Genomic DNA, 14,292 nt, shown 5'->3' with positions numbered 1-14,292 from the left:
ATAAAAACTAGAACACTTGACTGTGTTTACAAGGCAAAATTGAATAGGGAAACATATAAAGTCAGTCTTAAATGCTGAAATTGTTAAAGTTGTATTGTTAAAAGTTCAGTCTGGTGCAGTACAGCTCTGTTGTTCCTGCTTGTGAGGCAGGTCTGTGATGAGACCTGATGGGTTTATCTTTCATCTCACAGATTTACACATGGCAATAGGCTCTTGCAATTTCTCTTGGTTTACACAGGTTGTCAGATTACAGGGTTGTCGTAACAGATGAGAGTACCATGGCCACATAATCTTAACCTTTTGAGAACCGTTCATAATATTTGATCCAGAATTTCCTGCACAGAAACCTTAAGTTTTAGCTGTAACTGAGTACTTACAGGTAGGCTTCTAAGCAAGTTTCTTCTCTTTTGTGGAAAGTCCATGAGACAACAATTGTTCTAGTGCTGGTTCTTGCTCTTAATCTGCTTTCGTTTCACTTCAGCTTCCAATTACTGAATATTTTTTGTTCTTGTCTGTTTTATCTAACATCACAAATTGCATTTCCTTCAGGTCCCCTTGTACTCAACCTACGAAATTGCCAATTAAGATACAACAAATTTTTACCTCATTATTGTTCAGGCATAAGATACTATGAGGTCAGGCTCTTCTGCTGTTGTGGTTATACCAAAAATTGACTAAGTCAAAGAGAGGTGATCTAATTGCCAGGGAGCGGGAATGACTGTATGTTGAAATGCTTAGATTATCTGGGATACCAGTTTCAGTTCCTGTTATCACAAATACTTGATTTAAATAATTATTGATTATTGGCAGGGCCTAACATCAGGACTTATTTCTTCTTATCTGAACTATTGACATTGAAGCATGCAACAGTAGCTTAATTCCTTTGTAAAAATGTGTCATGGATGGTACACTTTATGCAGGGATTTTTTTCCAGCAAATGGCAGCCTGATCTTCCTAGGTGATCAGAAACGAAAAAAGACCTTGCAAAATTAGATCTTCTCATGATTTGAAATAGTTCACTTCCAAAAAGTGAGGAAGTTCACAAGAAAAAGGTAGAAACATGAGAATCAGACAGAGTGTTTGAGGCGATGGAAAATCAGTAGAATAAGTTTCCAGAAAGTCTCTAAGTTCAGTGTAGCACCCATACGAGGGCAAAGGGTAGGATCCTACTTCCTGGGGAAGTGTCTCATGATGAAGTCTGTATTCCCTGATATCACTGTGCCATATGTCCAAGGCCAAACCGCAACAAAAAAAAAGACCAAGCTCTTATTTTACAATTGTGAAATACCTGATAGCAGAAAGGAAATTAGAAGTCATCTTTCCAAGGCAGAGTTTAATTACACAGGAAGCTATTCTACCACTTAATGAGGGCCACCTCTTGGAAAAAGAGCACTGACCACAAAGGTCTTTGCAACCCTTTACTGATATTATAATTGAAACAGAGCAAGCTTCTTTTCAACATTTGTGATAACTTTGATGGGAAAGGACAGAATGATCCTAACATTCTCTTGCAATTTATAAAGAGTTTAAATTGAATGAAAAGGTCATCTGTTAGTCTTTTGATGTGTCCCCTGTTGTTTTTCCATGCCCTGAGAAAACAATCATTTTAATTGAGTAGTTTGCTTTCACAGCTCCCTCTGCTAATCGAAGCGAACACTCAGTTGCTACTCTCACCTTGCAGTGGTCTAAAACTGCTACATTTTGTCAATGATTTTCTTAAGAACTATAATATATCTTTTCATTTCATTATATTGGATATCTGGAATGAAACTTAACTTTAAAATAGGATCTTTATTGAATCTACTTTACTTTGAGCTGTGAATTGGCCTAACCGTAAGTTTTGAAGAGTTATATTAAAAAAAAATGTCCTTATACTAAACAAAATGAAAATATTTTTTTAACTTCAAAAGTAATTGCAGCAGAAATGAAATAAAAGATTTGAATAAGCATAAAGCTATGGAATAAAAAAAATGAAGAAATGTCTGACTGTGCATCTAAATTAAACAGCATGAGACTGGCATGACTCATTTCAATGCGTCTAAAATCTAATGAACATCAGGTTAGGAGCTGATTATTAACAACTCAGCAATACTTGTGGGAATGAAGAAATGTACATTAGACTTTTAATCTAAAACTCTCAATAGGCACGACAAATATAATAAGCAATTCCTCTTTTGCAAAAGTGATACAAAGAAAACTATTTTTAAGAAGACCATTATTTAATCAGTCAATAATATCTCTGGGATTCCTGGGAATAGGTTGTGACCTGGATACCTTAGAGTCTTACAACATAAAATTCTTGATTTTACACAGACTATGCTGTAATCACATTTAGCTAGTTCCTGGATAGGATGCTATTTCGCCCCCCCCGCCTTGTTTTCATGACAGAGTTCTGGAGAAGTGCTTTTACATTCTTCTGTGACTACCTGCAAATTCTTTCCTGCCTCCTCTGCCTTTGTATGTGTTCTTGTGGAAAATATTACTGTAACAGTTTGGTCTTCTTACAAGAAAACAGCTGAACGTAGGTTCATCCAATGCTCTCTCTATTGAGCTAGTAATTTCACTCCAGGGGAAGAAAGAAGTTCTTCCTATGACACTCACTTAGAAATATAGAGCTATATCAAGGACATCCCAGTGTGACTGTCCCGTAATCTTTCATAAATTTACAATCTGATGTGCTTTATATAATAAATATAATTTCTACACTTCATACCTTCTCCGTTTGCAACCAGAATTTGATGTTACAGAAAGTTACATGTTCAAAGAGAGGTAAAAAAGTACAGAAAAACATGAAATAAATAATTGTGCATTGAATTTCCAGGTTTCTGCCTTAAACAGAATAATTTTTTTATCATCATCACAGGCAACTCCCTTCCATCTGTTAAACCAATAAAACAAAACAACAGAGCTTGAATATTTAGGGAAGAATAGGATTTTTTTTTTTTTTTCAAATGGAAATAAACTTTACACTGATATGTAAGACCAGAAAACGTCCTCTTAAACTGATTTTGCATGCTAGAAATCTGTTTTCTGCTACTTATGCATCAGAAGTCTTTGCACCCAATTATAACGTATATACTTTGCATCTTTGCAAGGTCAATATGAAAAATGCTCTAAGTATGAGACAGATAATTTAAAATTTTCTTTGGTGTGAAAAATCAGCTCTGCCTAAAATGGGTTCATTGTTACTTAGGATTGGGCTTGAAAAATTTACAGAGCTCCCTGACATTTCCTTTGAAGTAGAACTATTTTTCAAGTTAATAACACAACGCAGTGATACACAAATCACAGCTTATTTCACATATCTTTTTGAATATTTCACTTTTCCAGTAGAATTTTTTCTCTATACCTGGAGTGCATTTATAATAGGTATTCTTATAAATGATGCTGAGTATATTGCCTTATAAATTTTGTCACATTCAGCAAAATCATTAGTATTTTACAAGGGTTATACCATTAAAACCACACTTTCACGGAATGAAAAGGTTATGAAAAAGAAATGTCACACGCTATGATTTTGCCTTAAAGATCCTAGTCGTTTACACAGCACTCTAGAATGGTTGTATAAAGAAGAACAGTCTTTCTTTTTGATAGGTTTCATTCAGGAGTCAGCTTTTCACATTTCATGCAGAATATTATGCATGGAAATCACTTGTAAAAGGTCACCATCTATCCTAGTCACCTCTTGCTTAATTAGGCACTGTAACAACATGCGTTAAGCCATGCTGTTTTAAAGGAATTCAAGAAGAGGTAATTGAAACCCTAGGACAATGCCAACTGATATTTATTTGGGATATCAGACGCAGGTACACGCTTGGATGTGTGCTCAACAATGAATGTGAATTGTATATACAACCACTACATCAAAGAAAAAGAAGGTTTAAAATCCCACTTCTTTGCTGCTGTAGGATATGGGAGAACTATTGACCTGAAATATAGACACTGCAAAACTGAATAGAAAACTCTTTTTAGCTAGAATATGTACAGCTCAACTGAAAAACAAAATAGCAAATATGCCCAGTTTGAACTTGAGTACTAAAGAGAAGCATCAGTCTGAAGGTGTGAGACATGCTGACATTATTACTGAGTATTGGAGCAAATAAATTATTTCAGCTTAATGTTTCAGTCAATGAGTGTTATAAAAAGCTACAGGTTCATAAAAAATAAGGATGAAAGGGGCCACAAACATTTTAGACTCTATTCTGTAACTTCACTTTGGAAAATTTGATTGACCTGAAACACGCTAAATTATTCAGAAAATTGCATATAATATTTTTGGAAAGCCTGAAGGGAAGTGTTTATTGTTGGCTTTTTTTTAAGTGGAAAATTATATTTCTTTGAACTTTGGAGGTTAAGAATTTTTATTATTTGCTTTATTTCTATTGTCTTTTCAGTCTTTCGGGTTTCATACATATCTGTATGGGTGTCAGATTGTTAGCTTTATGTGATGTTACACTGCCTTCTTTTATTTTTAATTAATTTCACATGTTTACTGGTATGGGGAGGCCACTTTAGAAGACCATTTTATGAGTAATAGATTTCATTCCAGTATGCAGCCTTTTTCATGGTTTTGTCCTTGGTATGCTGACTTTTCCCTTTAAGGTAACTATAATATCTCACTGGTGGATTTTTCCACTCTCCAGATATAATGAACTCTTTTCCATCGCCACTTCTTCTGGGTTCCTTCTAAGCATTCATTTAGGTGAATGAGTAAAATTGTAGGATCAATTTTAAAATTAAACCTGGCCCTTTTTTTTAATTTCAACTCTTTAAAATATACTAATATTTCAAATGTAATGAATGCCTCTGTGTATATATGGAGAGGTTTTTTTTTTTTTTTATTCAGTGGCAGCTTCTCACTGTTTTGGACACTTGTATAAAAGTTGGCTTAGGTTGCACAAGGACCATTCTGAGATACTCAGTGGACAGTCAGGGAAGCTGCTGTTCCAGCAACACATCTGAATCTATTTTCCAGGGTTGTAATGGAGATAAAACCTTCTAAGATGTTTATTCTCAGTGCTGAAATTTGAACCCTTCAAAACAAGTTCAATATTCACAAGCCTTTGCAGCCCACCTCTGCAGTGAGCTTTAGGGTGGGTAATTTTTATGTCCAGAGCAGGCCATGCAAGACTATGCTGGAGCTACGAAGCTGAAATGGAAGCAGCTGGTCCTCAGCAGTTGCTCAGGTTAGTGTATTATTGAGCGTCAGAATGAAGGTCAGGGTTTTGCCTTCACCAGTTCAGAATTACTGGTGGGTGAAGAAGTCTTCATCCTTCAGGCATGGAAAAGACCATCAACTGAGGAAATCTCTTATTGTCATCTCCTTCCCATTATTAATGGTTTAGAGTGAGATGTACAGGCAACAAGGACAGGACACCTGGCAGGCAAACCCCAGTAGGGATCCTGTGTGTCTTCCATTAGTATTTAATAATGGAAGAATGGCCAAGAAACATTCCAAATTCACCAGGAAGACAGCAAATTTAAGTTAATTCCTTCTTCACTGGATTTTTTTTTTTTTTCCCAGCTAGTATTATGCAGTTTGTGATATTTAAAATTATGTTCCTTGGAAGAATGGGGTTTTCAAAGTTTATTATACTTTAATGCATTCATTTCTCACTCTTGTTTCCATCATATTTGTGATCAGTGACATCCCAGTTTGTTATCTGCATTCTTTGAACTGCTGTGGAGGTATCCTAGTTTTTGAAAACACTGAATGCAATATTTTTATTTATATAGGGTGCTTTCTGGGAATGACAGCTCAATGATAGCTCAGTGCCTGTCCTTAGGAGCTCAGGGAGCAGTTCAAACTCTTTTTTTGCTTTTGAATCTATGATGTCTTGAGAGGTCTTTTCCCTTCCTCCTGGTTTTCACTGAGCCTCGCTGGAAGCTGTGCCTCCTTTAAATTTATAGAGTAAGTTGCATATATGAGTTGTTTGTTTTTCCTAATCAGGTAATTCAAGATTTTTGTATTAACTTGCAGAATTTAAATATAATTTATTTGCAGCTCAACTCTTTCGAGCTGAAGTGAATCCATACAGATGCAAGATGGAAGAAACAGTGCAGCTCCATTGACACAGCCTGAGATGGTGACCCGAGATCCCGCAGTTCAGGAGGAGCTTTGCCCACAGTTCAGTCAATTCTGTGACAGGAACAACAGCCTCCAGCAAAGTCTCCCAGATTTATTTTTTATTGAAGGGAATTTTCTCTGATATTGAACCAGCGAATATGTTAAAAATATGCACCAATATACTAAAACATAGTCCTAACTAGAACTGAAGCTAAGGAACTAAAAAGAGTAGCTGAAGTGCCAGTTTTTCAAATGTAGACATTCTGTGCTGTTAGTAGCATTCCACATTACCTCAAGTGTATTCAAAATATCATCCATTTTTTTTAATGCAGAGGATCATCTGATGTATTTAATTTCTGGATGTTTCTACAGCCCAGTTAGTTGAAGTCTACAAAGACTCTAAAAAATTCTACAGTAGAGCACACAGCCTCTGAAGTCACCAGGTTGCGTAGCTGTGAGTCAGCAATAGCTTTACTGAGGCTAGTTTAGCTCAGCTATAATGCTTCGAGCATCTGGGACCACTAAAATTAAATTTGGATTTTTTTAATTGAATGAGGCAAACATACGTTTTATGTGAAAACACCCACAACAGTTTGAAAAATATGATTCATTTTCTTATAAACAGAAATGTAAAAGTTTAAAATGAAAATGTCAGCCATCAGATCTAGAAAGATGCCTTCCTGTTTAATAAGCTGCAAGTCCAATGCAAAGCACACCAAAACTTCTACCAATCCCTAAAAAGTGTTGGTGAGAGCTGAATGCCAAATAGCTCCCCAGAAGGCACGCTATGCTAATCACTATAGCAATCAGTTATTTATCATTCTTGCAGACAAGTATTTTCCATTTACGCTAACAGGGTGGTTGATTGGATTTTGTTCATTAAATGGGCAGAGTCAAAACTGGTCTTATAAACTGCTTTTCAAGTTAATTAGTGAGTATGTGTGTACTCAGAAGCCGAAAAGTTTTAAAATTATAACCTACATCAATCAGGCATCTTTTCTACATTATACCAAAATCATTCCCCTTAGTGTATTCAGCATAAAAAAGAATGTAAAAATGCTGCATTTTCATTTCCCCCATTCTCTGATGGTCTGCCAGTAAATATGATGGTGTTACTCATGAAAGAGTAAGAGCAGATATTTGCTTTTACTTTGCTGTCTTACCTAAAATTCTCCTAGGCTCTGTGTCTAGCTTAAGAAATGGTGCAGGTACAGGAAGATCCTTAGTAGAGTTTTGTGTTCATTCTGTTACAGCCTTTAGCTGATTAGTTACCAGCAGGTAACAAAAATGACCCACAAACACATTACAACCTAACCAGTAATAATTAAAAAAATAACAATAAGGATTTAAAGGCACTCAGTGGTGGAAATGCTGGACATTGATTCTGGAGATCCAGTTTCAGCTCCTACATTTTATGTCCATGTGGAAGGGGTGGTTTCAGTATCCTCAGTCCGTGGACAATTTTCTTATATTCAAGCCATATATGACCTAGAAATCTGATGGATTTTTTGCCACTGCAAGCCTGTTTCTCATGCTGCAATAATACATTCAGTCAGCAACCTGCTAGCTTGCTTTCTTTTCTTTCTTTCTTTCTTTCTTTCTTTCTTTCTTTCTTTCTTTCTTTCTTTCTTTCTTTCTTTCTTTCTTTCTTTCTTTCTTTCTTTCTTTCTTTCTTTCTTTCTTTCTTTTTCTTCCTTCCTTCCTTCCTTCCTTCCTTCCTTCCTTCCTTCCTTCCTTCCTTCCTTCCTTCCTTCCTTCCTTCCTTCCTTCCTTCCTTCCTTCCTTCCTTCCTTCCTTCCTTCCTTCCTTCCTTCCTTCCTCTCTTTCTCTCTTTCTCTCTTTCTCTCTTTCTCTCTCTCTTTCTTTCTCTCTTTCTTTCTCTCTTTCTTTCTCTCTTTCTTTCTTTTCTTTTCTTTTCTTTCTTTCTTTAAGATAAATTCGTAGTGATGAAATTCCTTTCTCTTCCCATTCAAAAATTGTGGGATTAGCTTTTATTCCCCCGAGGAAGTCAGAAAGTATTGACAGATAGCAACCCAACACAGTAGAAATCTAGCTCATTTTTTTGGGTGATCTAGTGCAGTCATTCTCAGGTGGGGAAAAATGTTTCCTCTCCTTTATGTCTGGAAGTGAAAAAATTTGCCCTTTCAGATGACTTGTTGGAAGGCAAACACTGGTAGGTCAAGAAGCTGGGTGAACTCCAGGTCATCCTTGTGGGGAACTGTGTCCATGGCCAGGCTGGATGGGGCTCTGAGCAACTTGATCTAGTTGAAGATGTCCCTGCTCATTGCAGAGGGTTTGAGTAGATGACCTTTGAAGGTCCCTTCCAACATGAGCTATTCTGTGATTTCCTCCTCCTCTTGTCTCTCTCTCCCCCCAAATAATGCATGCGTGAACCCTTTTGCACTTTGATGCAGGACACGTAAGGGGAGAAAGAAGGGGTTGCCCAGGGACTTGTAGGGCAGGGTGAAGCGCTACTTTTTCATCTCTGTAACGGGGTCAGGAGAGACAGTGTACTGTGGGTGATCTGGTTTTTCCTAATAGGACTTAAAATAAATGTAGTATATCCAGAAAACATCAACAATTTGCTTTTGTGTCTTCCTCATGTTAGAAAAGAATAAATAGCCTGCTTACACATTACCTTTACTGATCATTCAACAGCCCATGTAATATAACGTAGTGGTCACAGCAGAGCAAGCATTCAGTGTTTTCATCTAAAGCCTATGTGAAACTTCTTAATTTGAACAAGCATACATATCAAATGTCATCACCTAGAATGACTCTCACCAAAATAATGATAGATTTAGATGTATATACTACCTGAGAATAAGTGATATAGTTACACAAAACTAAGTAATTGAATTGAGGCTTCTTTTTGAAGTCAGCCAGTCGTACCACATGATGAAGTCTTAAAGGAATATCAGGACTACCGTGTTTTACTATCCTGTCTTAAAAGGTCCCTTTTGTAGAAGATAAGAGGGTGTCATTATGAAATGGAACTGCTTGCTCAGCCAGGCATCAGAGCAATGTGGCTTAGAGTAAAATTGTACTTGCTAAAGCTTTGACCTAGATATGCTTCAAATACCTTCAGTATCTTTTTATTCGCATGTTTTCTGTTACTGAAAGGAAATTGATGCATTTTCCAGACTTATTTTCTGTACAAAGATCAAAATATGCTGAATGCCTTTATTTGTGGTTAACATGTATAGTGCCTGCCTTTGCTATTCATTTTGATAACTGTGTCTTTCAGGAAGACTTTCTTATGCATTTTTTTTTTTTTAGAATTGATGAGTTTGAGCTTAAAAGTAAAAGCAACCAACCAACCAACCAAAACAAAAACAAAAAACAAAACACATACCAAAAAGGGGGCTATTTGTCTCTAGCCAGAGGTATGTATTTCATCATAGTAAAAGATGAACTACGAGGCATCACAGATTTCTTTATCAGTTTCTTCTGGTGACTAGGTAGGTTTCTTATACAAGCTGCAGTGCTTAGTTAATAGTCTGACAGCAGAAAAAGAGGACAGGAAGGAAGAACAGCTGCACCAGTTTGCTTAAGCAGCTGACCCCTGAAATAAGTAATGTGAATACTGAAATTGCTAGTGTACAATTTTCCATAGATTTTTTTCTTCTAGGGTTTTGAGTCTTTAATCTATATACACTATCATTATCTTCTTTAAAGTATTGAAAAGATGAACCGCAACAAAGGCAAAGTCAATGCTTAGGTCTGTCTTTACTGTAGTTGAGAGAAAAATCTTAGAGCAAACTCAGGACCTGCATTTTTGGAAACAGTCTTTGTGCAGGCACACTTAGAGAGGCTGTTTGTAATAGCCTAAAGCCAACTAACCTATTGTAATAAAATGCTGTTCATTTTCTCTTGTCCCTGACATTGCTTTGCTCAAAAGCATAGGAAGTAATTAAGAAGGAAAATGTCTTTCATCTTCGGAGGAACTGGGATGATAACCATAAAAGGGCAAGAGTGGTTGCAGTTTGGTCTAAGTTCTGATAAGATATGGATTTTCAATATGTACAGTTCTCCACGTCAGCAAAAACAGGTCATTACAGTTTTCTGTGACATTCATAACTAATTTAATGGAAGTCCTGATATAATGTGCTATTAAAGCAATACCCATATTGTAATTGAAGTGTCGGTTCAAATGGTGACTGTGACTATTTTTATTTCCAAAATGGGCTTTTTGACTTCGTACTGTGTTGCAAAGTCATTTACCCCTATAAACACTCATTTCATAAAGAACTGATTGGGGATTATTAAAAAGGCAAATAAAACTACCAAAAAAGCAAAATATTTGGTAAAATTGTGTCACCTATTATTACAGTTTTTCTTCCAAAAGAGTATGTGTATTTTTGAAAGCTTTTTTTGTAGTGATTTATCACACAAAGTATTGCAAATGTAAGACAAAGCAACTAAACTTGTCAATTCAACATGAAATGACCACGCTGTGCTTTTGTGCCTGCACAGCCATGGGGTATCTGTGACACTTGAAAGAATGTTTTACATGCCAGAGGTATTCAGAAACTATATAATACTTCAGTATATAGAGGATTGCCCTTGGTGGCTTACTTATAAAGCAGTTATTTTACTGATTGTTTTGTTTTGTTTTGTTTTGATGCAGAGAGCTTTTATGTCTGAAGCTAATTTGCAGACTTATCTTGCAATTTTTGTTAGGTATATTTTCATGTTGAGATATCCATCTTTCTTCCATCTCTCAGTTATTTAATTATAAAAGTAATATCTACCCAGGGAAACCAACACATGAAATTACAATGACGAAAACAATTATTTGATTTTAATGGTTGCATTGTCCGTATTCACTATTGCAGCTTCATCATTTTCTTCTTGAAAGTCATGTCATTAGAAGGTTGCTGTTGCTGGAATCCAGAATATTTGTCACCCTGTCCTCTATGAATACAATTTAGGAGCTGACAGGAGATGAGATAAAAGTCAATAAAAAGAGAATTATTTATTAAAAAGATCTATTGTTACAAGAACAGTACACAGGAACTATTATATTACTGTGTCTTCCACATCGTATATACTATTATATATAGAATATATACAGATTGTATACAATATATCTAACATCTTGATATAGGCCATGACAGTATCTTTCTTTTGGTCTGCAAAACAAAGTTTCTTTCTAATTATTTTTTTCCAAATGGATCTTGTGGCATTATACAAAAATACAGTCTCCTCAGCAATGCTAGACTGCACTATTACAATCTTTTACATGAAAAAGGAAAGAGCTTTCCTTTGCAACTAGAAAATAATATGTCATGATAAGGAAACATCATTTTCTACAAAGTAACAAATAGGTAATACATAGGTACTTAAACATTTAAAACATGTTTATTAATATATTTAAGATGCAAAATACATATTCTGTTCATGTTGAATATAAAACATACCCCCTTTTGTCCCTGCAATACAACTACATTACCTGATGGTATGTTCAGTGTTGGTATCTTGATACTAGACATTGAGATATATCTAGATGCAGCTCTATCTCCTTATCAGACTTTCTTCTTATAAAGCATAGCCATTTATTGTATTCAGAAAGTTGCTTGGCCAAAATGCCACCAACATTGACAGTAGCCTTCTTCAATACTCTGAAATAAACCGCATTGGCAAGCGACTGTATAAAAAATAGAGGAAATTATGTTTAACTAATTTATAAAATAGTCATTTTGATTTTGGTTCATCACTTTATTCTTGTTTATTTTAACCTTTTGAAAAACAATGGTTTGCTAATGCAAGTTCTCTACACAGTATCAATTCTGTTGTTTTATGAACGACAGCAGCTAGTAATTTTCTATGAGTTTGCTCTATCAGGATGGGACATTCCACCTTCCTTTCTTTGACCTCAAAGGCTTTTTTTCTGTCTGTGTCTACAGTCTATGCTCAGCTAGTTAGTCGGCCTTTGTTTTCCTAGCAACATGGTGACTAAGTAAATTTAAAACCTAGTTTTTAGAAAATTATTTAAAATATTAGTGGGTACTAAAGATTTGAGTTGAACCATCTCTGAAAAAAATTACTGATAAAATATTCAAAATAAATAAAAATTTAGTCATCAGTCAGGTTTTTATCTACCAAGCACTTGATCTGTTTTGTGCTTTCTTGACTACTATTTTAAAGCTGCCAAGCAAGGGCACAGTTAGAGTGTACTAGATAAATGCCAAGTATTATTTTGCTATTAAGCTTGCAAAATAATAGCATTTTAGACCTAGAACACCTCAACCAAAACAGATTTGCACCAACACTTTTAGAGGGATGGACAGCTAAAAGAACTATGCTATTATGTTAGGATTTGCCTGCTAAACTTTTTTTACTTCATTTTTCCCAAGCAAGGGGATATTCATCCTAGTTGTGATCCCTAGACTTGTGGTAGTAGAGCACCCTCCCTCATAACACTGCACACCAGAACTGTACAAACACGCACAGCATATACCCTGGGGATCATTTTGACTTGGGTGCCAATATGTGGAAAGGCCTTCCAATGTAGAAAAAAAATTGTCCAAATTGTCTATTGAGTGAAAAATTATTTGGTACAGCAAAAGGTGGGGATTAAAACTAACAGCATATAGTTCCTACAAGAATAATCTCTAGTGAACTATTGAAATAGAGGCAATTAGCTAAATAACTGGAATGATGCTCTGTAGCACTTATCCAAGTATTATTTTCAGACACAGCATTCTGCAAAATATATTCTACTGGAGTCTGTATATATGTGAACGAGTGCCTTCAAAAAATGTTAATATTGTCTCCATAATATGCTTTCATAAATACTTCAACTTGATTACCAAATATATAAAGCACAGAATGCCCCCAAAAAAGGGATCCAGATGGGAAAAAAAAAATAGTTACAACTGAGAAGGGGTTAGAAAAAGTAAGTTTATCTCTTCTCATTGCTTTATTTGCCCGCTTAGCAGCCTAACGGATATCATATTATAATGCCCAGTGGAGTTTTCATTGTTGTGCACATTAGGGATGTACATTTTATTTGCTATTGAAAATAAATATTTGATTCATTTGACATTAAAATATGGTATTTTGTAAAAAACCAGCTTGTTTCCTTTTAAGTTTGTATTTAATCATTTTCCATGTACTTTGCAATAAACTAAAGGGCTTTTCTGCTCCATTTCGCCATTTTCTGAGTGTGCTGTCTAGTATTGTATTGGCAATTTTTTTTGCTAATTAAATACATATTCATACATTTTCAGAAAAAAAATCTGTGTACTTTTCAGTGAGCTATATATCTAAACAATATTTTTTTCTCTTGTCAGTAGGAACAGGCAGTCATAGGGGTTGCAAAAAAAGTATTCAACAAAGCCGTATCAAACATTGTTCTATATTTAAAAATGGATTTTTTTTTTTCCAAACCAAACAGATGTACTGTACCAGACACCACTGTTGAAACACATAGTGATACATGACTGGGGTCACCAAAATTGAACATATTAAAAAAGTAAGGTACGTTTGACAGAAATTACTTTTGCTTACAAAAGTTTATTACATACAATCTGCATATTTTTGGGCTAAGACATGTCCCCTCCTCAAAGGACTTTTACAAAAAAATAAGAGAAAAAAACCTGATGAATTACTGACTGTGTCTCCAGCACTCCTCTAAGTACACCACAAGCATTTCTATGGGTCTTTAAGCATTAGCTTGGGTTTCCAGTTTCTCCACGGACATAAAACTCCATCCCTTGGTGTCATCAAGCTAAAGCAAACAAATAACAACAACAACAAAGTCTGCAGTCTTCACCATGAGGTTGTAGGAACCATCAGTGCCAAAAGCAATGTTACAGAGGATGAGGAAGTAGACAACACGTGTAAGGAGGATTGAGCACTTGTTACTTTCCCTCCTGAAATGAAAAGTAAAATAATTAAGGAACAAATGATGCAAACGGTTCTCAGTATATTTAGGTACTAGATTTTACCACAAACCTGTATTCTATTACGGTCAGCAAAAGCCTAACTTTTAGGCAATAGATTACCTTATGACAACTGCAATCACAAAATAGGGTCCCTACGCAGACATAAGGAATCTGAGGATTTTATGATGATATCTACATGCTGAATCATCACATTGAGTCTGCAAATGTATATGAATTTCCAAAAGGGTATATGGTTTTATGCCTCAGTCCTCAAAAATAATAAGGCTGCAGAAAATGCCCTGAGTCACAATCACAAATGTTCTTCCTGGACAA

General features: G+C 35.5%; 1 protein-coding gene across 5 annotated transcripts in view; it reads right to left on the bottom strand.

Moving 5' to 3' along the window:
• Positions 1–11,025: 11,025 nt before the first annotated feature.
• Positions 11,026–14,292, bottom strand: part of CNTN5 (contactin 5) — a 709,446-nt gene continuing 706,179 nt past the window's right edge. For all 5 annotated transcript variants that reach the window (XM_071803584.1, XM_071803595.1, XM_065832157.2 and 2 more), the window contains one exon: positions 11,026–13,947. In XM_071803584.1, the coding sequence (XP_071659685.1) occupies positions 13,844–13,947 (104 nt within the window). In that variant the 3' untranslated portion in view covers positions 11,026–13,843. The remainder of the gene's footprint in view (positions 13,948–14,292) is intronic.

The sequence above is a fragment of the Patagioenas fasciata genome, chromosome 1 (genome assembly GCF_037038585.1).
Source record: "Patagioenas fasciata isolate bPatFas1 chromosome 1, bPatFas1.hap1, whole genome shotgun sequence".
NCBI classification, from domain to species: domain Eukaryota; kingdom Metazoa; phylum Chordata; class Aves; order Columbiformes; family Columbidae; genus Patagioenas; species Patagioenas fasciata.
Note: the sequence above shows the minus strand (reverse complement) of the source record. Positions and strands in the feature narration are given on the sequence as shown.